Here is a 23,563-nt window from a genome sequence, read left to right on the forward strand (position 1 = left end):
AGCACGACGACGCTGGGGCTAGCACACTAGCTCCAAAAGCGGCAACTGCGGCCTCGTTCAGTATACTGAACGTTCGTAGCCGAGGCAACTTATTACCAGCAGGCAGCAGCAGGTAAGGCTTAAGGGCGCCTTTTCAGGACGCTGGATTGAGCTTAAAGAGTGGAAAATGCACAAAGCAACGAGACCAGACCGGATCGTGTAGCCGTCTAGCGCAATTATATGCTACTAGTGTCGTGCTCTCCGGGTTCAGGAATTCGAGCTTACGACCCTGATGACGAAGAAATGATCACGCTACGTTTGCTTTAACCGTCATCATCCTTATCTCCGGATAGAAAAAAAAACGGCCGCAAAAATAAAAATGGCACTCCAAGTGTACCCGTCGTCGCTTGAGTTCTTGTCCGTAAATCCTAGTGAGATATTCAAACAAGTGACAAGAGGGGAGGCGAGAAATTTTGTAACGAAAGCGACGGGTCGGGTCGGGCGAAGCCGCAGGATGGAGGATGGCGATCGAGCTGACCTAGCAGCGCATGAAGGTCTTATCCTGGTCGGGATCGGGTGATCTCGACGTCATTTCTTCCTTTGGATAAAAGAAACGCACGCGTTCTCATCGTCTTTGACGAGCGCAAGCGCGCCGCAGGGGACCCAGTAGAAAAATCGGCGGCCGTGCATGGTGCGAGATTAAAAGAGGGCACCGGCCTAATCCCACTGGCCACTGCCTAATCCTCCAGTAATCTCATGGAGTTGACTCTGCTTTGCAGACGTTGATCGAGACGACCACTGCGAGGCTGCATCATAGCCTAGATCATGTGTTTCGCTGACCAAATTTTTAAGAGACTCCCAAGGCGGAGTCCGAGCGATAGAGGGATGCATTTGGTTGTGCTTTAGTTGACCACCTGACCTGGATGTGTATGGACTAGTTGAACTGGTCGCTGTCCCTGATGCTCTGCTCTGGTGTATTGTGCCGCGCGGTGACCAAGTTGTGGCTTCCTTTTATCCTACTCGTGTTTGAGGAGGACCTGGTCGATGTCAGTTGATCGTTTTTGACTGACCGTGTTAAAACTGAGAAGCATAAAGAGCAGTGTGTGTGACTGGGCAGCTCTGAATTTTCTCCAGTCCACGGTAGGGGAAACGAAACGAAATTATCGCTACAACCACCTACCATGCAAGTGCAAGGTTGGTCGGTTGTTTTTTTTTTGTTTATCTTCCTGGATTCCCAAGGGTTTTCTATTGCAGTAGATTACCATCACCGGCAACGGTAAGTAGAGGTGAAGTGTGGAACGGCAGCCCTGAGCGTCTCCAACTCGGCAGAAGATGCTTGGCTTATGATGAGCAAACGTTTTCAGGATGCGTACATGAACTTTCTTTCAGGATGAAGGTTGCAGATATCCATGAGCTGAGGAGACAGACAGACAAGGCTCTAAGGCAAATAGATCTCGGGTACTGCGATGAACTTCCATTGAGTCGCAGTTTGTAGATGCCGCCCTTGGCGGCTTGGCCTGTCTGCCCTCACCTACGTAAATGTAAGTAACATTACGGAAGGGGTAAACTGCAGATAGCATCAGAGCAATTGGTAAGCATGCAACAAAGAAACAAGCCCAATGTGCCCAACATATTTTATGGCAGCGCGTCTGCTAAGAAAACCACCACTAAAATTGCCTATAAATAAACAGCCCATCAGTAAGCTACAACACCATCCTGACAACACGATGCTCTGGGCCTCATGGCGAGCATGGGAAATGGGATTCATTTCGCTTAAGGCTCGGCACCATGCATCTGACCATAACAAACAAGTTACTCCTAACATTACAACTATAGCAAATGTTGCTAACACTCCTAACCACTAGAGCCAATCAGATGAAAGTTCAAAAGGCAGCCGAACCAAGAGTTACAAATCCATAATGGAGCAAATCTAGGGTACGGATCCGTTTACAAGAGAAGTTCATAGGCGCCAACTTCAAGCCTTCCTTCTGCGCTTCTTTCCTGTAGAAGCATTTGCTGATGCCTCCTGCTCTATTCCAACAGTCTTGCCTTCTTTCTCCTTCCGCTTCTCTTTGTCAGCATCACTCACTGCAGGAGCAGGAGTACTGGCATTTTTTGGTTTCCGACCTGGCCTGGCTTTTCCTTCAGTGGACTTTCCTTCATCTTTGGAATCCTTGCCTTTGATGCTAGCCTCCTTAGGTTTGCTTGCACTCTTGTCGTCACCTTCTTCAGGCAATTCATCTTTTGTCTTCTCAGTTGATCCACTGGCTTTGTCCTTGGAGCTCTTCTCAACTTCGTTTTTAACGTTGGAGCCAGTTTTAGCTGTTTCTTTCACATCCTTGCTTGCAGATTTCCCCTTCGCACTTGGAGTAGCAGAGATGTTACTTGGTGTCCCATTGCTTGAACGCACACCTTTGGGACGTCCCCTTTTCTTTGGAGGATCCACAGCATCACTGTCACCATGCAGAAAACACTAAGCTCAGCAAATCTCCAGGCATGAATCATCATGACTTCTTTGTATCTTAACTTACCTTTTAGGTGTTTCTGGATTTTCTTCCTTCACTGCATCCACTTTTCTTTTTCTGCCTCGTGGCCTGTTCAAAAAAAAAAACCAATAACACAAACTTTTAACAGACAATAATGCCTAGGGCCAGTAGGGGTGAGGGGATAAGTATGAGAGATTATTAACATGCTTTGAATTTGGGTAAATAGGAAAATGTCAGTTGCCAGCAGGGTCCTACACAGTTGGCTGGCATCCACAACCTAGTTTACACCAAACATTTCCCTTGAAATTCTATCAGAAAGCAAGCAATTTCACGACTAGGAGATATGGAACTTGGCTAAGACCATGGTAGTCTACCTGCTGACTCCAATTGCAGTGGAGTGATCATAGCAAACCAAGAGACCATAGCAAATGCACACTACTGATTGACACGTGACACAAAGGTAAGCCAGGCACTAAAAAAATTCAAGACAGGGAGAAAAGTAGAAATGTATCACACCAAAAGCACGGAATCACACTACTTCACTATAACCCAAAGCTTTAGCTACTCAGGAGATCTAGTTACAAGTGTGCACCCATGAAGGAGGGCAAAAAAATTGGCATAACAAGACCCATGACACCATTCTAGTGGAAAACCATCCTCTGTTCTAATTTGAGTTAGTCAATTCAAGCAGGGTGTATGCATTCTTAATACAATATGGGAAACTTGTCCTACTACCTACATATATGCCTACATATGCATGAATCAATATCCAAATTTGTAACTGTAGCTAAAGGCAAAAGCAGAGCTATAATTTTGACATTGCAGATACAAAAATAGCGCAAAGACAATTGGCTTACGTTTCAGATGCCACAGAAGCTTCTTTCTCCTGCCAGAGTAAAAGTTAATCAGAAACAAGGAAACAACATAATCATAATATCCTCAGGTGAAACGTGCATACCTCACTGATAAATTCCCACTTTTCATCCCTGAGAAGTAGTACCTCTACATCCCCATCATCATATGCAACCTACACACAAAAAAATGAAAGAACCATGATGAAAAGAAACACAAAAGGTAAATAATGATCCTTTCATCAACATTAATTTTTCATGTAAGCTAAATAGCTAGTGCAGGTTGCAAATGGTGCACCTTGTGCCTTTTAGAACCGGAATCAAATGATGCCACAACACCTTTGTAGAACCTGCAAAATAAAAAAAGGAAGTTTAAATCTGGAAAATAATACAAATTGAAAGGCGCTAAAATTTTCAGAGGAACATGCTTTGGTAAATTCAAACAGAATATTCATTTCCGAGCAACCATCAGAAAGAAAATTGATGCAACTACACGTCAGAACTAGAACTATTCGAAAATAACAAGACATAATAAATAAGTACAAAGGAATGGGTTGACAACCCTATGAAGCCATTTTGGTACATCAATTAAAAAAATGTAATAATGGATACATCTTTCAATATTAAATAGAGAAGAAATTAACCACTTCAACAAGAGGCGAGAATTCAGAATATCAAAATCTTCATTCTACTTACATCTTATCATCTGGCCACCAAACTTTGATCCTTGCACCAACTAGGCTTCCATCAAGGCCTTTGTTTTTCCTTGAACGAGGAAGCTGTCAAAAGGAACTCAAGAATCAGATTAAGTTACTGTGAACAAACAAAACAAAACTATAGGCACATCTGTATTCCTAAGACCAGATTATTCAAACAATAAGAGGATAGATATAAACTGGTTAAGCATCAGCATGAAGAAAATTCTTCACCGCACAAGAGACCGATTGATCAAGCACTTTCATTTTCCACCCCAACTAGGCATCTAAAAGAAAATATTGCAATAATGTTAATCAAGCATGTCATCTACCTCTTCAGTCTCTTGTTCTTGCTTCCTCTTAGATGTGCTATTCTCTGTGCTTTGTCCTTTGGTTCTACCTGGCCCCTTGGTCGAAGACTTTGGCGAGATCATTTCCTGCATTGTGGTCAAACAGTCAGTACACTAAATAAGTATTAAAAAAGCAAATTGAACGATGGCACATTATTACTAAAGTTGCAATGTATATGAAGTGCTGAATGTTCATGCAATTAAATCTCTAAGTTACTCCAGCAAAGCTATACTCAAATAAGCAATTGAATCACAAGCTTGGAATAACAAAGATACAAATAATAAGATATTGTAAATACAGGTAATTGTGTATTAGACTAAAAGTAGCAAAGACTCGATACCTAGCAACAATAAAGAGTAAAGTTACACAAACAAGTTATCCAATACACAAACATAGAACTTCAAAGAAAACTATAATATGGATCTAATACAGCCTAGCAGACATGACGGGCAATGTGCTAAACACATTAGAGGTAGAATATGTCAAAAGCAGATAATATTACTCAGATCCTTGGCAGTATCTTCCTCAGAAAACAAAACCTGCTAGTGTTTAGTGAAAAACCTTTAAGCTCAGATCCTCAGAAGGATCTTCCTCAGAAAGAGCTTCATCCTTCTGCTGTTTCGTGCTACTCTTTTGAGGCTTCTTAGATGATTCTGCTTCACCAGCCTTTTTTACAGAAGACTTGACCTCATCCTTCGCTGATCGTTTTGTTAACTTCCCTGCTGAATCACTAGCCTCCTCGGCCTTCTTCAAATCCAAACTTGAAGGTTTATTCTTTCCAGCAGCCTTCTTCTCCAATGATTTTGGCCCAGGAGGTCGGCCCCGTCTTTTAACGGGTGTAATATCAGCAGCCCTTGATGTATCATCAGCTGCTCCATTGGTCTCCTCTCCAGATGCTACAAGATCTTCTTGTTTAGTATCACCACCAGAATGTGCAGTTGCTTCAGACTTATCAGAAGGATTGGGCTTAATACTTTTGTCTGAATCAAGGGCTGACTTCTTTTTGGGCTCTGCAGCAATGGAATCTGCACCTTCATGGTGACCAAAATTCAACTGATCAGCACCCACTATGTTTTCAGCATAGCAAGGTTGTGCATGCTTCTCTTTTGTGGAAGGTAGTACTTGATTAGACTCACCAGTATCAGCTGGAGTTGCATCACTGCTAATAGCAGTACCTGTATTGCCATTCATAGATGTACCATCTTGTTCTGGATGGCTAACATCTTGCTCTGCCTTTGAAGATTCCTGCCCCCCAAAAAAAGCAAGCTGGTGTTATATCAGTAATTTCTATAAACTCAGAAGATGCAGAGCATACCTGTGGTAGTTCATCAGAAATAGTCCTTTCAGAGAGTTTGCCATCGTCCACCTATTAGGACATCAAAAGTAAAGACAGGTGTATCAACTAAAAACACTTCAAGCATTTGAAAGCAGTTAATTTCATTCTACAGGCTAAAACCAATCCAACTTCATCTCCCACACCATCCATTTTAATCTAGCAAAGTGAAAATTTATGAATAACACCAGCTAAAATCAAACAACGAAATAAAAACAAAGATTGCCTATTCTACACAGCCTGTAAGAATGGCATAATATTTTTTAAGCAAACAACAATGCAAATATCTTCCAATACTAGTTGTTGAAGGCTTGAAATTTAACTAACCGTGTCCTTCCCAGAAGGATCAGCATTGTTGTCTTCCCTGTCATCTGAACCCTCTTCACAAACTGATGCAACAATTTGGCTGTATTCGCTCAAGGAAGTGCCTTTTAGTGATTGCAGAAAGACTGGCTTCAGTTTTTCACGGCACGAGCCTATCACCCTCTCAGCAAGTTCAAAAGAAGGTGAAGAAGATTCCTGGAAATAAAATTGAAACAATTAGATCATGCCAACCTTATGCTATGAATGTAAATCTGTGTTGCTGATGTGAGGAAAGTTCAGACAGATATACCTTTTCCTCTTTTCTAACATTTTGGAGTAAGCATGATGCAATCTGTGGTTGAACATCCTCACTCTCCTCAATTACCAATCTCATTATTGTTTCCATGCAGGATATGACAGTATCTGAATGTCCAGAACTGAAATAAGACACAGAAAAGTTCAAAACTTGTATGCAGAATACAACATATCTGAAACCATGATGCCTGACAAACTAAATAAACATAGTGGCAGGATATAGTTAAGCTAAGATCAAACTAGAGAAGATTCATTTATATCATTATAAAATAACCAGTGTGTGCATGTGTACCTTCCAGCCAGAGAAACTGAGCAATAAGTTTATAATCAATATTAGCAGTTTAGCTATGCTGACAAAACTACAGATATGATGTTGAGGTATCTAAGGAGAATATCAAATTACATATCAAAATTAGAATAACTTTGTGGTTTCATTTCTTGTATGGAACAGATCCCAAAAAAAGGAGCAGCTAGCTCTTGTTCCTTAATAAATCTTAAGGTACAAGCTATGTAAGAAAAATTTATGGAAACTTGAGCATGCATGCAGGATATAGCTTAGAAAAACACGTTTTGGCACATCAAGAAATCAGCAGAGAGAAGAAATAGATGAAAAGACAGATGTAGAGGTTTCTTACGAAACAGTCCTCAAGAAGTGATGGAACATATCATTTATCAAATCATCACATTCAAGATCTAGCATCACCACACAGGACCGGACTTTTGCCACAGTATCAAGAATTGAAGCTCTCCTTCCAAAGAAGGGGTTCTGTATGTCATCCAGATGCTGGAAGGCACCCACAATTAAAGAGAATACATCCTGAAACCAAGTAAAAACATATGTGAGTACACATAATACAACAGAAATCATTTTGTTCAGGAGAAACTATACCCTCATTGCATCATCATCATATGGAGCATCGGGTGCCGTGATTCTTGTGATCTCAGAGATACATGATGCCACAGCAAGCCTGACATTTGGGTCAGTATGGCCCATCAGCTCTTTCCTGACCAGCGCTTCAGTTGCTGGTCGAATAGCGTTTGATGTGCTTTCAGGAGGTGATTGCTCTACTTTAAGTAAACAGTCTTCAACTTCCTGCATGAACAAACAATCAACCAACTTGTTGCCATCATACAATTTGAGGAGCAAGCCCGAGTAGGCAGCTGGCATAATCAGACCCTTAACATTTACAGTCATTCTCAGTAAACTAAACCATGGTAAATCACTACATCAATTGTTCAGAATAGAAAAAAAATCCAGACCACCGAAGCACTTCCTCTTTCTGCAAGAGAAAAAAAAAAGGACAAACAAACTTTGGAGCAGTAGAGAATAAACTAGGCTGATGCTAAACTCTAATGTGATACACATCTCAAGCTCAATCCAATCAATACTCGCCAAGAAGTTGTAAGAGGCCAACACACCTCCAGCTTTTCACTCAGACCAAACAGCCAAATAGAAAATACAAAATCACATTGTCATGTTCATTAAATGGAACCCAAACAGGTAGAACGAAGGAGCAATTCAAGCCTAGAAAGGATTATTGTATGATATCTCCTGAAGTTCAATTGCTAAAAAGGTAAAATCATTGTCAGGAATCTATGACAGGGTAACTCTGTGTACCAACAATCTATCACTGAAACACAGTGCAGAAAACTGAAAACTCTTCCTGTTTCGGACAGAACGAAAAGTTTCACGAATTCCAGAGCGTCGAAGACTAAGCAACCCTAGAGCAAATCACCAGCCCGACTAGCATTCCACCCGCGGTTCAATCAATTGGTAGGAGCGCAAAATCCAACCGCGTTTTCCACTGACACTACGACAAACCGGAGCCGAAACCACACGGGCGAACACGACACATCATAGACGCGCATCCCTAGCAGATGCATATAACAATGAAACCAGACAAGTACAAGCGCTGAGCGTGGAGCGGGGCTCACTTTGAGGAGCTTGAGCAGGTCCTCCGCTTCGTCGGGCGGCGCCTGCAGGCGTTCCCCGACCTCCCTGAGCCGGTCCTCCAGCTGCCGCAGCTCCTTCTCCGGGTCCGCGGCCCCGTCGTCCGCCATTCCCCCGGCCGAATCGGGCGCCTGCGCGCCCGGATCCAGCGCGCCCGCGCGAGATCTGCCGCTGCTAGGGTTTCCCCCTCGCGGCGCGGGCCGGGAAGCAGGCGGCGTCGGCGCGGCGGCCGCGGAGGAGAGAGCGAGAAGGGGGTTTAGCGGTGGAGGATGACGAGGCGAGGGATTCCGCGGCTGTATTCCCTTCCCAACCCTACCCGCCTCTCCTCCCCTTCCGCGCGACGCGACGATGTTTCGGTGCGGGACGCGAGGGGCAGGCTGGTGGTGTCTTATGGCTAAGCTGGCTTCTGGCTCGGGGTGGGCTGCGCTGGGGGCGTGCGGGCGGGCGTGTGTGCGAGGCGATGTTTGGAAAGCACGGCGGGCGATTTATTGCAGGCGGGCGGTTTGGACTGCGCACTTCCGCGCGGCCTGCCAAAATTGCATACGCCGCAGTCCCAACGGACCTGGACGGACGCGTCGGGCGGCCATGGAATCCTCTTCACCTGGGCGGCCTCGCGTCCGCGGGGGCTCGGCTGGCCACCGCCAGGCGGGCGCCACCTCACGCCGCGCGATCTCGGCCGTCGCTCGCGTGGGGGCGGGCCGCCGATGGGCGCCACGCCGCGCGCTGCGGCCGAAACGGTAGTTCGGCGCCGGGGTTTCGGCTAGTCCCTCTCTACTACCGTATTTCGCTTCGCCGGACACTATTTTGAAACTAGGAAGAGAGCGTAGTAGAGAAAAGAATGGAATTTTGCTTGCCTGATCAGACATGGCCGCGGCAGGGCGGCGGTGATCGCGTTTCTAGGACCAAGTAGTGGCATCGATGGTGGTCTTCGAACCGGCGGCGGGAAGTAATAGTTTCGCCGGCGTCGAAGAAGGGGATATCAACTGTGTACCGGTTCGAATTGGTGTGTCCGAGACTCGTGAGGTAGGAGAAAATCGTCGGGCTAAAGGGGTATATATACATGCGAGGGTAGTAACGGGCTATCGCATTAGTGGAATCCATCGGATACGTGTTACTTCGCGTAAAACGTGGCAATGCAGACGGTGTCGTATGTATGGACGTGTAAACTAGAAAGATGCCTCTTTTAACAAAAAGATATGCATCCAATGAGTATATTTTCCTTTTATTGTCACATGCAGATGGCACTATCTGCATATCTCTGTGGGTTGTACGATAATGATTTGAGTTTTCAGATATTTACGCGAAGAGATATTGAAATTTTCCGAATATCTTATAAGAAGTTCATATTTACTGCTTAAGCCATTTCATATCATCCAAAGATTTATTTAATGTGTCCAATACCATATCTGCGTATATTGTTGTCACTATGGTTCTTGAGTGCAAAAGATGGTAGGATACAGTTGTGCCACTCGGTACTACGGATTTCACCTCCGAAAATATTTGATCCTTCATACTTGTTGGAAGTTGGAACTCATCTTCGACTCCCTGCCATTACCACATCGGAGTATGAGACAATGACGACGAGGATGCGCTGAAATACAGAAATTTTTCCAAATAAAATAAAAATGTGATATCCCTAGAAAACTTAAAGATTGTTCCGGACAAAGAATAAAAGAAAATCCTAACTGACTAACTATATGAAATATTATTCCAAGCTTGAAGATGGATTGCTCCATCTTTTGGACCATCATCGGCTTCTCCTTCATTGATGGTGACTGTTGCTAGGGATTTCCCACAAAAAAAGTAAAAAAGTCGATCTCAAACTCAGATGGATCATTTCTTGAGGTAGGAGTGACGTGGGACGCTAGTGGTGGCAATAATAATTGTGGGAGGAGAGCCAGTAGAAGAAAGAAGCAAGAAGCCAAATGGGCTAGAAAAAGAAAACGAAGCATAGAAGAAACAAGCGGCCCATTATGGAGTAGTCGACTTCTTCGAATATATATGGCGATGTATAACATTGGCTTATGAAATTCATAAATAGAAAAAGCCTAGAACATTTTGAGCTTTCACAAAATAAAAACCTTATCGAAGGTTGGCTGGTCCATTACCAGGTTACTGCTAGTGGCCCAAAAAGCATGGCCCAGTGGGTGGGTTTGTTTGGATCTAGGATTTGAAATGAATGGCAACTAGCTAGTTCGAAACGCGTATCGATCTCCTGAGAATTTCATAAGAGATGGTCCAGTTTTGCATGAGAATTGGGAACAATTTCAGCGCTCGGAATGGAACCTTATATTACAAGACCTACTTATTCTGTAGTTAAAATATATAATTAAGTTGTAAATCTTTTTATTTGGCACCAATTGATCGAGGTTATCTAGTATAAGACTAGTCCGGGTGCATGTTTGCGGGGCTTAGGCCAGCTAGGCTTAGCTTTCTAGCTTGGGCAACCCAAGCTTGTGTATATCGGATAATGTTTGTTATTTGGTTGGCGTCCATGCGAATGTTGGTTTCAGTTAGAATTTTGTTTGGTTGCTTGGTTAACTTCGTGGCCTGCATTGGTGGAGAAGGAGGTCCGATGTTTGGTTGCTGCTGGCTAAGGTGGTGAGGCCACCACTTGACCCGCCTCAGTGGCCTTACCCGCCGCTGTGCCATGTGTTTCCGTCGAAACTCTAGCGGTGAGCGCTCATTTCATTCACCGGCCGTTGCCTTCCCTCTTCTCTCGCTCTCTCACTTACTTTTTTTTAACAAAATTTCTGTAAGTTCAAAGTTGAACTTAACTGAAAAAGTCAAGCAATTCTATTTGCTCATAAGAAATTTGTCCCCCGCCATAGTAATCTAATGAAATAAAAACTAAGCAAACGCTCTTTTTTCTAAGTTTAAATATTGGAGCCACCTCTTCTCTCTCGGCCTATTGCTGTCCTCCCCTCCTGCTCCGTCACCGGCCGACGGCTTTCCGCCGCCATGGGGATGGCCCGACCGAGGGGTACCAGAGGTGTCACGGACGCTTGGATCCGGATGAACAAACCGCGCAAAGCGCCGGTTAAAAAGAGTTGCAGAAGCCCATGGTGAAGAACAGTTCCGACGAACCGAGGGTGAAGATGATATTGTCGACGGAGCACATGCGATGGGCTTCCCCAGAAACCTGTAGTGGAGGCAAGGTAAGACCGGCGACGAGGGCGTCGAAGGCCTGATGTAGCTTGGCGCAAGGCTGCTGGAGGGTGGGCGACGGGGGTGACGAGGCCGATGATTTCGGCAAGCCGAAAGCATCAGTTGGACTCAGGCTGCGCCCCTGCAGCTTCCGCAGCACAAAGCAAAGAGGACATGCATACGCACACGTCCTCTTGGTATGAGCAAAGTTATATCCCGAAATTACTCGGCTACGAAGGATTCACGTTCTCGCACTGAACTTAATCTGACCACTCATCTCTATTGATTGGCACTGGCGGACCGCAGACGCTACGTGTAAACGTTCAGCCGCACATTTTAACTTGCAAATGCAATAAACTAGCTAAAAATGTTAAGAAGATCGTTTTTTCAAAAAAAATGTTAAGAAGAACTAGTGAGATCAAAAATAAAATAGAGAAGCAGCTAATAAAATCGAGCAGAAAAAGGAAAGCCCACATGAAACGAGACTCGTCGCAGGGCGGTTCAGCCCGGGCGCCTTGGGCAAGCTCGACCATCTTTAACTTGCTTCAATTCCTTCAAGTGACAGGTCTGACAGTTATTTGAGGAGTCAGAGCTACGATGCGACATAGGCCTGTCTTGAGGGCTTCTCGCAAAACGGTTCCACCGGTGAAGCCCAAGCCGGTGAAACAAAAAAAAAATAATAGTTTCACTCTCCGCTTCCATTTTATTTTAGCAGGGCTTCAAAACTACATCTTCATGCTATATTGACTCGATTTGCACGAAACAACTATATTGACTTGATTTGCATAAAATAGATGAAGCTGAAGCCGAAATAAGTACTTAGGTGATCTAGATGGTTACGTACTAATACTCCCCCGTGCTAAAAAGAATGCAACTCTATTTTCCTAAAAAGTTAAATAATTTCAAATTTAACTAAATTTATAGAAAAAATTACTAACATTTATATTTCTAAATAGATTTAGTATGAAAAAACATTAATGATTAGTTTGACTCCTCGAGAACCGAAAAGAATGCAACTCTATTTCCCCGAAAAGTTAAATAATTTCAAATTTAACTAAATTTATAGAAAAATTTACTAACATTTATATTTCCAAATAGATTTAGTATGAAAAAATATTACATGATTAGTTTGACTCTCGAGATCCGAGAGTTGCGAAGAGTTGTGAAGTAGCATCTTCCCATTTCGCGCTTCACGCAATCTTCCAGCTCTACCACTACAACATCATACAAATAAAATCATCCCTAAAATCAAACACTACATCTTAATTAACTCCATTGATTCATCCAAATTCCAAGCATATGTAATTAACGCAACAGGAACATATAGGTACATAACAGCAGACGGATACGAAGTCAGTAGAAATCCAATTTTATTCGCCTCGCGCGGCATGGATTATAATATAATACAGCAGAGAGCCAGAGAGATACACTAGTACTAGCTAGCAAGCAGCAAGCGCCGTGGCATGGTATGGTGTGGAGAGATGGATCACTTGCCGACTGTAAAAAGTTATATATTGTCTTTATGCAAATTGACACTATATAATATTTCTTTTCTTTTAAATCTTTATTTTTATATATATGAAAATATTTGGAGTTAACTTTTTTATTCTTTTTTATTTTTATTTTCCTATATATGAAAATCTTTATTTTCTTATATATAAAAAAGAGTTGAAAGGGTATATATGTGACCAATAGTAGGTATTAGTTTTCACAGATTCAGAAAAGAAGTAGGGCACAACCTGATTTCAAATTTGTACTATAGAAAAGCAGTTTTTTCAAAACAGCCGTAGAAAAACTGAATCCTTTCGGTTCAGCTACCACAAAGCAGGTTTAGAAAGCTCAACCAAACGCATAGTCGATTTCGCCGAGGAATCAGCGGCGCGCGCGGTAATAATGCCGGCAGCCATTTCTGGAACCTAATTAAGGTTACGAAGACGAAGCCATCCGGTAACAAAAAAGGCCGTGTTTTCGGTTTGGTTTCCGACCCTGCTATAAGCACACCGTATATTGTTGCAAACACCAAGAATTTCTCACTTTTTGAAACTGTTTGTGAATCTCTTGTGACAGAGTAGCGCTGAAACAAGCTTTTAGGTTGGATAAACTTGATCTGAACACCAAAAAGATCACTGCGCGAGCGATCTGTTTCTGCTTTCACACGGTTAGAGCGCTCCGGAGTATTCCAGAGTATCCGTGTCGCCGCTCGACGGCCCTGCGTGATTTTCGCTTCTTGCTTGCACCCCAAGGCTGAGACCCTACTCCAGACCGCAATGAGAAAACGAAGGAACTGATCTGGGAGGGCGAGACCGCGACACCACTGTCCTCTAGCGTTGGAGCTTTCCGGCCATGTCCTTGTCCATGGAGGGAACGGATCTGTTGGCTCCTCCTTCAGACTTCAGACTTCAGACTTCAGTCAGGTGTGCACGGGAAGACCCAGGCCAGAAGCGCGTCGCTGTTGATCGTCGTTGGGCCTGGCCGGTTGGGTCTTGGCTGCAGAGAGAAAGGGTTTCTTGTGCCTCCGGCCTCCGCACATACTGTACGTTCAGGCCTTCTGGATGCAGACTTGCAGAGCGGTAGCGTACTTTCATTGCGAGAAGGCCACGAGGGGATCAGATGAAAGATGTCAACTCAGCCACGCCGGGTGCTGCTGTGTCAATGTCAGCACGGCACACGAGTTGCGTCCCACTGTCCCAGGACACTAGATGGTCCGAAGATGACACCAATGCATTCTATACACATACCTCCAGACGCTAATGGTCGTTTAGATCCCATGTTTTATCCAATCGACCGCTAAAGGCTCTTTGTAATGCAAGAAAAAGAACAATACCAGGTCAGGAAAGAGCAAACACCAGCATACGGGCAACAAGACGCGAATACTGAAACAGATGCATGGGCTTTTACTCAGATGCAAATGACACCCATAGCTGCACTAAACCGGCACGGACTTTAGCGAATCAGGCATAGACCACTCTCTTCAACGAAGCGGTACTAGACAGAACGGAAAACCCGCATAGTCACAAGCCACAACCAGTAACAAAAATGATCTTGTGACTGAAACAAAGCATTCACAGCATAGTATCACAGAACTTTTTTTTGTCTTAACAATATTGCTGAATTCAGCGCTCTTTGACTTTAATTTCTCACGATATTTTCAGTCAAAAATCCTAGTGCAGATCGAATAGCAATACAGAATGGGACATCAAAATCTGATGATCTGTGGCTTTCGGAATCTCAGGCGGCAGTGAATGCCTTCTTCACTGCACCACTCTTGGACCCGGCAGGGATCACCTTCAGCACATTGAACCTCACGGTCTTGGACAGTGGCCTGCAAGGCACGATGGTAAGTCAGAGAGTTCCAAGCAAGCATCTAACAAACTCACGCTGGCACACAAAGCAACTATTTGAATGGCATAATGGTATTGGGGAGATCTGCATGCGAAGATAAAGTTTCAGATGAAAGCCAGAGCTCAATCTAGAATCCATTTCAACTGCTTTTACCTGCACTGGCCAATGATCACGTGGTCTCCTTCCTTAACACGGAAGCAGGGGGAAATGTGGGCAGGGATGTTAGAGTGCCTCTTCTCATACCTGTACAAGTATAATAGTCAGTACACAATGAAATAATCTGGTAAAACTTTGTAAACCACAAAAGAAATTCACTTGCCTCTGGTATTTCTTGACGAAGTGAAGGTAGTTCCTACGAACAATGATAGTCCTGTTCATTTTAGCACTATGGCAAGTTCCTGCAATGATGCGACCTCTAATTGACACAGTGCCGGTGAACGGGCATTTCTTATCAATGTAGGTTCCTGCAGATACAAGACAAATGACAAACATATGTCACAGATTGTAGTATTTAACAGATTATAAATTTTCTGCACTGAACAAGGTATGGCAGAAACGCACAAGCAATACGGAGTTAAGATGCAATGACAACAGCAAAACACACAATCGGACATCATGTTTCAAATATTTATATGTAATGGATTTCCAATAGAAATAATGAAGATGCTAACCAACCATAAGTGAATGATGAAATAAAATGCCATCTCCACAGCAAACAATCTAATGCAAGGGAACAGGCAATCATAATGAATCAGGAATATATAGAAGCAAGTGCATAAAGAGAACCAAGGAAGAATTAGAAGAAAAATTATCAAGCCATTTGCATCAATCATAATGTTGATGTCAATGGACTCAATGCTAGTTTCTTATTAAGTTATTATTCAAATAAAAAACCAGCAAAACCATGAGTAAATTAGCTTAACAGTAAGCACCCATGAGTAAATTAGTTATGTCAAGCTGATAAGTTCCAAAATGGCAAGATTATAAGCTAGTATCTGTTGGACAACCAAGTTGACAGACCTTCAATAGCTTCTCTGGGAGTCTTGAAACCAAGGCCAATGTTCTTCCAGAACCTGTTGCCCCCCTTGCCAGGCTTGTTCCCCTTGGTGGCCTTCTTCGGGCTTTACAAATGAAACCATGGTTAGCAGTTTGTTACACAACTAATACCACGAACCAAGTCGGAAAGAATATACCACTCTCTTACCAGAGGAACACCTTAGGCTGCTTCAGGAAAGCCTTCTCAGTCTGCAAAAGTCAGAAAATTGCTGAAGTTAACTGCTTCAGAGGCCATCTTCTGATAAAATGGTGACAACTTAATGCAAAACTACACCGATCCTCTTGTGCGATATCAGAATTAGACTGATCCACAGACGAGGGTGCTCAAATATTGATCTACATCTAGTTCATAGCATCAGAATTGAATCACTAGGTGCCAATGAAGCAATTGAATCAAACCATACCTGTTAAGCAAAATAACTGTAGTACTAAAAACATCCATTGTTAGATATTACACGTCGACTTAAGAGGGCAACGATCTGTACCAGAACCAGAATACAAGACTACATCTGAAGGTTGATACCAGACAAACGAGCAACACACCTCAGAAAATTGGGCTAAAAGAAAGCTGCGAGACAGCGAGAGGACTAATTGTATCTCCCACTCGATTTTTATCGAAAGACAACAAGTGGATAGCCCGTGCAGTGGACGAACGGAGGCAACTCACCTGCTCCGCCATGGTTGATGCTCGAAGAGACTGACGGGGAAGCGGCGCTCCGCGAAGATGGCGGCGGCGGCGCAAGGATAGAAAGCGTGCCCGAAGCCAAAACCCTACTCGTCCCGCGGGCTATATGTATGAGCGCCAGGTGGGCTTTTCTCCTTTTCTTTTGAGAGGTCAGATGGGCCTTTCCTTTTTGTGGCCTGGTTGCTTGATGGGCTAGGTTAGGCCGTTGGCTTGGAATCAAGCCCGTCGTCCTCCCATAAAGATTGTTAAGGTCGACGCACAGGATGCGATAGGAACAATGACGCCCGTTAGAGGGAGCGTCCCGTGTGAAGTCTTGTGATCATCTAGTAATTTCACGAGCCCTTTTGTTCAAAATGGCGTTAGGTCTCATGGCAACGACAAATAATAACTTTAGTTTTTGCGACATTGTTGCTTCGTGAAATAGTGATCTTTTTTCTCGTTTCTCTCTGTCACCAAATTTGTTCAACGAACGAGGCAGTGAGGCGGTCATGACTGTTGCACTTGTCTTAATACTCCATAAAAATATTTTATCTCATCATCTAGAGAAATAACCATTTTCACAAATTTGTCATTAATGATACTTATCGTATCAAATGGTGCACGTCGCAAAATTATATAGCCTGAGGGTATGTTTGGAACTTTAGATGAGCTAAATTTGGATACTTTGAGTCTTGGCTAAAATTCACCCTACTCCATTAGCACTCCTGTTTAGAAGAACTAGTGCTAAAATTTAGTATTTTTGATATTAGCATTTGAATCCAAATACTCTGATGCTAAGGTAACACTAAGGTAACACCCTTGGAAAGGAGGAGCTATCCATCAGTACCTTGTTGAGAAAAATTGTACATGGCATAGAACACTGCCTAATTGCCTATCGGTGAGCAAACGATGGTTACCTATGTGGCTTATAGCTAGTAAGGCCTCAATCATTTTCTTCTCACAACGATCAAAGAGCTAACTTATAATTTTTCTTTAGATATTATTGGCATACCTTTCTCTTATTCTCGGATGTCAATAAAAAGAATCGAGCCATGGTAATCATCTCCATCAAGGTAAATAAGGAAGAGTTACCAAGGTTTCTACCTAAAGGTTAACAAGATCACGTGACCCAATGAACTATCGACACCACTGCCATGTATGAACCAATAATAATCAAGCATATTTTGCACACGGTTCCTTTTTTAAGAAACGTAAATTGAAGAGCAGCATTTGTTTCGCACGCGTAGCCTACAAAGCCGGAGCCGGGCATGGCCTTGTACGGTTGCCTTGTGTCGCGGCCACAAAAAAAGGCAGCCCAACCAAAGCCGGCCAGCTAATCGCCTATTCCTTCCCTCGCATTCCGGCAGCCTCGCCCAACGCCCGCCCGTGCGCCCCCGCGTCGCCGCTTCCTCCCTCCCGTCCTCGGCGAACCGAAGCCGCTAGCCCCCGACCGCCATGGCCGCCGCGCTGACCCGCCTGCGATCCGCCGTCGGGCGGCTCGGGCCCTCCCGCGCGCGCGCCTTCTCCGAAGCAGCCGCCGAGGCCGAGGCGGCGGGCCCGCGCCGCGACTCTAGGTCCTTCGCCGCGGCCGCGGTGGCCGCCGGGTCGGGGCTGGGGATCTGGCTGCTGCCCTCGAACCGGCAGCCGCTCGCGGACTCCGGACAGGTGGCGGACGCTGCCTCCGCCGTTGCCGGCGGAGGCAAGGGGGCATTCTCCGCCTTTTTCGGCGGTGTCGGAGCCGCCGAGGAGCGGGAGCGGGAGCAGGAGCAGGAGCGCAGGTTCCTGTTCGGAGGTGAGCACCCTTGGTTCGACACGTGGCGCTATGCTTATTAGCTCATATACTATGCGTTATTTTGTCTGGGGGCATTGATGAAATGTGATTCTCCGCTCATGTGATGCATGTTCCCTTTTCTGTTTGAGACTCGTGGTTATCATTGCACGAACGATTTTGTTTGTATTTTCTCCATTAGCGTTCTTATGATTTCACCGGAATTTGTAGCCGTATATTTTATTCAAGTTAATTTGGTCATGGTTGGTAGAAACGACATGATGATCTGGTTATGGCCCGTGCAGACTCGTACCGCAGAAGGGTGTTCTTCAATTACGAGAAGAGGATTAGGACGCGCAGCCCTCCAGAGAAGGTAACTGTGGCATGCCACATTCAGAATAACCACTCTGCATATGGGCTGATAAATTATTGCTGTTCTAATTCTCGCATTTCTACTGCTAGATCTTTGAGTACTTTGCGTCTGTCCACAACCCAGAGGGTGAAATGTACATGTTACCGACCGACTTGATGAGGGCGGTCGTTCCTGTTTTCCCTCCATCCCAGTCAAAAATTGTCAGGGAAGGGAGATTGAAGGGGGAACGCCACCCTGGCGAGCTACATTGTGCTCCGTCTGAGTTTTTCATGCTATTTGATACAAATGGTGATGGAGTCATCTCCTTTTCTGAGTAAGTGGTTGTGATTTCACCCAAAGTATTTGTTTGCGGTTTGCTCTGGTATAATATTCACTATCATATTGGCAATTCTTTGTGTTTTTCTAGTTATTTTTATGCAATGAGATAGTTAAGAGAAGCTACTGTAGGGTATATTATCACATATATGCGCAGTTATAACATCCTCTCAAGTATGTATGCTTAGAGATGCCACATTGAGGCATTTAGCTAAGTAGGTGTCACTATGGTATTAGTGTTGCATGCCTTTCTGTACTTATTTATTTCTGTAAGCCGTATGCCATACATAATTTCTAATGTTGCGGTGTTACCTCATGCAGGTATATCTTCTTTGTAACATTACTCAGCATCCCTGAATCAAGCTTCAATGTGGCTTTCAAGATGTTTGACCTTGATCACAATGGGTACATGTTCCAACTACTGGGCCTGATTAATTCATACTCCTATTCTCTTAGACTTCATCATGTATCTGGTGTCTCTGTTCTATCAATGAACTCTTAATCATTTCAATTATTGCAAACATGCTTGCTTACAGATTTTATTTTCAAATATAATTGATTAGTTATATCTTGTTTGGAAATACTGGTGTCGGATGGTAACTGATGGATATTGATACCTGTGGAAAATGTAAACCCCATGTTTTCTTCTTTTGATGGCACTTGTATAATACTTCCAATATGCTACACTGTCAAATTGCTGCATCCATGTTTTAAGCTGGGACTCAAAGCAAGGGACCAGATCTCAATTTGTCTGACTTCTGCATTATTTACCCCCTTTAAACTTGACTCTCTTCTGAACCTATTAAAGTTAATATGTTTTACAATTTCGTATGGGCTTTACAGAAGGATGCCTTTCAACACTACTATTTGTGCTACATTGTTGTTTATATCCTGCAATTCACGTACTGTTAAACTTTTCATCCAGAAAAGACCTGCTTTATGAACATGTCCAATTTTCTCAGTTGTTAGTAAGGGTATGAATAGATTTGGCAAGCTCTTTGTCTATTTGGTCCTCATTATCATTTGCTACTATGTCTCCACAGGGAAATTGATAAAGATGAGTTTAAGAAAGTGATGACTCTGATGCGGTCCTACAATAGGCAAGGAGCTTCCCACAGGGATGGTTTGCGCTTTGGACGTAAGGTTGGTCAGCTGGTGGAAGATGGTGGACTGGTTGAGTACTTCTTCGGCAAGGATGGGAACGAACACCTACACTATGACAAGTTCTCTAGCTTTTTGAAGCAGTTGCATGATGAGGTGATTTATTCTTTTCATCCTTTCGTTCACTAATTTAAGTATGATTATAGATAATGTTTCTGTTGATAACTTGATATATAATTGAGAGACTTAATGAAAAGCCAAATAAGTCAGTGTTGTGTATCAATCAACTCCGTTTTGTGAGCATTTGCTTCTGGAGTTTCTGTAGAGCTCCAAACAAGTCATTATTTCATGAAATGAATATTGTGCATGTCACAAAACAAGTTTGATTTTCAAGAAAGTATTGATGAACATGACTATGCTATATATATAGGTTTGCTGATTAATTCATGAAGAGTTTATTTTGTTTATGAAGTTTCTATAAACAAGCAAATTGTGGAGAATAGGAACAAATTATTTGTACATGGAAATGCTGCAAATTCCGAAACATAGAAAAAGGAGAAGCTGCCAGCCTGTCACTAATAAATTCCAAATCCTTCCAGATTATGAGCACACACAATTATCCTGAGTTTCCTTGTTTTCAGACTGTATAGTATGTTTGTCTTGGAAACATTAAACTCTGATAAGGCCAAGTTCCAAATTTTTACTGTAAAAGGGCATCAGTCTTATTTGTATTAGTCTAGTGATTATTTCAATTATATACTAGATCTTAAGCAGCATCTGGGATCCTTTAGGGTACTAAACTATGCTTCTCCATCATAGAATCAACATTAAAGGATTCATTGAAAGGATGAAAAGTTTCATAGTTCTACAAGCCTAAATCAATACCTTTTCCCCTCTTACTATCTCCAGTCCATTCCGAGAGAACTTTTTAATCCATTTTATTTTGCTGAATCATCTCCAGATTGTTCGCTTGGAGTTCAGTCACTATGATGTGAAATCATCCAAGACAATACCTGTGAAGGACTTTGCATTGTCCATGGTTGCTTCTGCTGACATGAGTCACATAAACAAGCTACTGGACAGAGTTGATGATTTGGATGACAATCCTGATCTCAAGGATCTGTGCATTACCTTTGAGGTTGGACTGTTAGCTATCCAGAAACCTTCATCAAGTCATCATAATTGTAGGGTTGACCATTTAATCCTTTTCAAATTATTTTCTGGAATTTCAGGAGTTTAAGGCATTTGCTGATATTCGGCGAAGGTTGGAACCATTTGCAATGGCTATCTTCAGCTATGGCAAAGTAAACGGTTTGCTGACAAAGCAAGATCTGAAGCGTGCTGCATCGCATGTAAGGTCTTTCTACACATCTCCTGTGTAGTTGTTTGAATTATCTATGTAAGAAGCACTAGGCCTCACATTTCTCTTACTATGCAGTGCTCTGCCCAAGGCCGCTAGCTAGACAGTTAGTTTATAGCGATCATGCTATAGTTATTCACAAATATTAGATCTGTTTTCTGATTGATTTTCTAATCTTTGCTCTATAGGTTTGTGGAGTGGACTTGACTGACAAAGTAGTGGACATAATTTTCCATGTGTTTGATGCTGACCGTGATGGTAACCTAAGCTCGGAGGAGTTCCTGAGGTCATTACAAAGACGAGAAAGTGACATTCGCCAGCCAACAACTTCAGGTTTCCTAGGGGTGGTCGCCTGCTGGATGAACTGTACAAAGTGCTCTCTTCAACAGATGCTGCCCCAGTAGAATATTTTGATGCTTGCGATACAGCCTTCTGTCGCCCTGGGCTGCTCTCTGTTTAATCTAGGTACCCCAAACTCACATTGTACGAAGTTAACCGCTTTAGTTGCATCATCCAGTTATCCTACATTTCACATAAACTACTCGTTAACGACTCATCTCGACACATTATCACCTTGTTGATGTTTTTGGTTCTGTGCAGGAGCTGGAGAAGCGATCGGTAACCGATAGGGTTCTGAAGTGTGAGGACACGATTGTGGTGTAAATATTATCCTGCTCGATGATCAGATCTGGTCGTACACATACTACGTAGCAGATGTAGGGAATGTATAACTTACGTTCTCGCCCGAGGCTCAGATGACAGCTCTCTTCTCCACTGACGTTAAAAACGACCATCGACTTCACCGGAACCTTTTGCTACCTGTCGTGTTTTAGTTCTATCCTCAGATGCTAATATTCCGTGGCTGGACAATCACACTTGTAATCCCATAACTAGTCGATGTTTTCCCGAATAAGTGAATGATAATGATAATCTGTTGGAAGAATTAGTTTGTAGTAATGTCATCGGAAGAAAGGTTGTGATGGCGTAATAATATTACAGTTTTATGTACAAGACCTGAACTACCCAAGCAGCCCTGCAGCTGGCGGACTCGTCACCGGTCCACGAGGGCACGAGGCTGTATCATCACTGTGTATGTATGGCCTTTTGAACCTTTGAAGGCAGCCAGTGCCCACGGCCATGCTGAGGGAGTTGCACGGTGGCAGACCTGCCTGAGCGAGTGAGCGCTAGTGTTTCTCTGCACGCCCGCGCTGCCTCCCAAGCGTCCGGGCGCCCAGGCGGCCAGGCAGTCGGGCACCAGCTAGCCAGCCAGCCACCCCTGCGGCCCTGCGGAATCCCGACCGCGAGAGGTGGTCCGAGGCCGACGGCACGAGGCGGCACCCAGACAAACCCGACCCAGGCCGGCGCCCCCCGACGACGACTGCGCGCGCGACCCGACTCGGCGTGCAGCCGTGCAGGGGAGCACGAGGAGATGCCGCACGAGACGAGGAGCTCCGTAGGCGGCTGCAAGTTGGTTACGGCGGATGTGGGGGTTGGTCGGTTGGGGCTGCCGATTTCCGGCGGGTTTAGGCGGGGGCCGGCGGCGTGGCGTCTACCGGTCTACCGTCTACGGTCTGCTGCGCGCTGCAGCGCCGTCGAGCCCGGTGCCTCGTCCGCGGTTTGCTGCGACAGCGCTACGGCACTCAGCAAGCGACAGGAGAAAAACCGGCGCTTGTGCCTGCCCTCTTTCAGCTCCGTAGGAGGAGAACAGACGGAGAGAGGGAAGGGAGGCGTGAGACATCCCTGAAAATGCATTGCGGCAATCTTATTTGTTTTGCTGGGGCATTATGTTTGAATTTGTAAAGATAAAAAGAGATCAACTATGGTAAGAGCCATGCAATCGAAAGTCATTATTATTATACCATACACCGTTTGCATCGGAACCTACAAAAATATTAAATAATTTTCATCAATATTATCATTTTATGATATATTTTTTCACTAGGTAAGGCTAGGGCCCACCGGTGCCACCGTGACGGCCTGGGACGCGCCGCAGAGGGGCCACGCCCCAGCGTGCACGCAACCGGGTTCGAGCCCGGACGGATGCGCTCCTCGCCTGGAGCCACACCACCCGAGCTACAGTACCGGGCATCCATCTATCACTCTCTGTGCTCAGATGTTGCAGAATATAATAGCCGTACCTTTCTCTAGGTACTTGAACAATTAAAAATGCAGG

At 44.1% G+C, this 23,563-nt stretch overlaps 3 protein-coding genes across 5 annotated transcripts; 1 reads left to right on the top strand and 2 right to left on the bottom strand.

Moving 5' to 3' along the window:
• Positions 1-1,627: 1,627 nt before the first annotated feature.
• Positions 1,628-8,726, bottom strand: LOC112883842 (ABC transporter F family member 4-like). Of its 3 annotated transcripts, none has more exons than XM_025949108.1 (15): positions 8,249-8,726; positions 7,203-7,406; positions 6,949-7,130; positions 6,309-6,435; positions 6,023-6,214; positions 5,678-5,728; positions 5,499-5,607; positions 4,924-5,387; positions 4,344-4,448; positions 4,013-4,095; positions 3,615-3,666; positions 3,424-3,492; positions 3,323-3,351; positions 2,511-2,573; positions 1,628-2,432 (listed from the first exon to the last, which is right to left on the bottom strand). In XM_025949108.1, exons 1-15 carry the CDS (start codon positions 8,372-8,374, stop codon positions 1,955-1,957), a joined length of 2,334 nt encoding a protein of 777 aa, XP_025804893.1. In that variant the 5' UTR covers positions 8,375-8,726; the 3' UTR covers positions 1,628-1,954. The 3 variants fall into 3 exon arrangements, with proteins under 3 accessions (XP_025804893.1, XP_025804884.1, XP_025804875.1); XM_025949099.1 differs by having other exon boundaries at positions 4,924-5,393; positions 8,249-8,725; XM_025949090.1 differs by having other exon boundaries at positions 4,924-5,607.
• A 5,727-nt stretch (positions 8,727-14,453) lies between these two features.
• On the bottom strand, positions 14,454-16,599 carry LOC112892305 (40S ribosomal protein S11-like). Its single transcript, XM_025959467.1, has 6 exons — positions 16,477-16,599; positions 15,958-15,998; positions 15,774-15,874; positions 15,073-15,217; positions 14,907-14,996; positions 14,454-14,733 (listed from the first exon to the last, which is right to left on the bottom strand). The coding sequence occupies exons 1-6, from the start codon at positions 16,486-16,488 to the stop codon at positions 14,640-14,642; spliced, it is 483 nt and encodes a 160-aa protein (XP_025815252.1). The 5' UTR covers positions 16,489-16,599; the 3' UTR covers positions 14,454-14,639.
• Positions 16,600-17,769: 1,170 nt separating this feature from the next.
• Positions 17,770-22,343, top strand: LOC112873759 (calcium uptake protein, mitochondrial-like). The gene is made up of 9 exons (XM_025936842.1): positions 17,770-18,265; positions 18,547-18,614; positions 18,704-18,927; positions 19,251-19,334; positions 19,973-20,186; positions 20,992-21,168; positions 21,263-21,382; positions 21,579-21,855; positions 21,991-22,343. The coding sequence occupies exons 1-8, from the start codon at positions 17,929-17,931 to the stop codon at positions 21,792-21,794; spliced, it is 1,440 nt and encodes a 479-aa protein (XP_025792627.1). The 5' UTR covers positions 17,770-17,928; the 3' UTR covers positions 21,795-21,855; positions 21,991-22,343.
• The last annotated feature ends 1,220 nt before the right edge of the window (positions 22,344-23,563 follow it).

Source organism: Panicum hallii, chromosome 1 (genome assembly GCF_002211085.1).
Source record: "Panicum hallii strain FIL2 chromosome 1, PHallii_v3.1, whole genome shotgun sequence".
NCBI classification, from domain to species: domain Eukaryota; kingdom Viridiplantae; phylum Streptophyta; class Magnoliopsida; order Poales; family Poaceae; genus Panicum; species Panicum hallii.

Bases quoted from the DNA above. Each gene is read 5' to 3' on its own strand.
- LOC112883842 (XM_025949090.1), bottom strand. From the start codon at position 8,374: ATGGCGGACGACGGGGCCGCGGACCCGGAGAAGGAGCTGCGGCAGCTG. The intron at 7,131-7,202 runs GTATAGTTTCTC...ACTTGGTTTCAG, and splicing joins ATGATGATGATGCAATGAGG to GATGTATTCTCTTTAATTGT. The intron at 6,436-6,948 runs GTAAGAAACCTC...GTCTTATTTCAG, and splicing joins CACTTCTTGAGGACTGTTTC to TTCTGGACATTCAGATACTG.
- LOC112873759 (XM_025936842.1), top strand. From the start codon at position 17,929: ATGGCCGCCGCGCTGACCCGCCTGCGATCCGCCGTCGGGCGGCTCGGG. The intron at 18,615-18,703 runs GTAACTGTGGCA...TTCTACTGCTAG, and splicing joins CGCGCAGCCCTCCAGAGAAG to ATCTTTGAGTACTTTGCGTC. The intron at 19,335-19,972 runs GTACATGTTCCA...ATGTCTCCACAG, and splicing joins TTTGACCTTGATCACAATGG to GGAAATTGATAAAGATGAGT.
- LOC112892305 (XM_025959467.1), bottom strand. The intron at 15,875-15,957 runs GTAAGAGAGTGG...TCATTTGTAAAG, and splicing joins CAGCCTAAGGTGTTCCTCTG to CCCGAAGAAGGCCACCAAGG. The intron at 15,218-15,773 runs GTCTGTCAACTT...TTGTATCTGCAG, and splicing joins TCCCAGAGAAGCTATTGAAG to GAACCTACATTGATAAGAAA.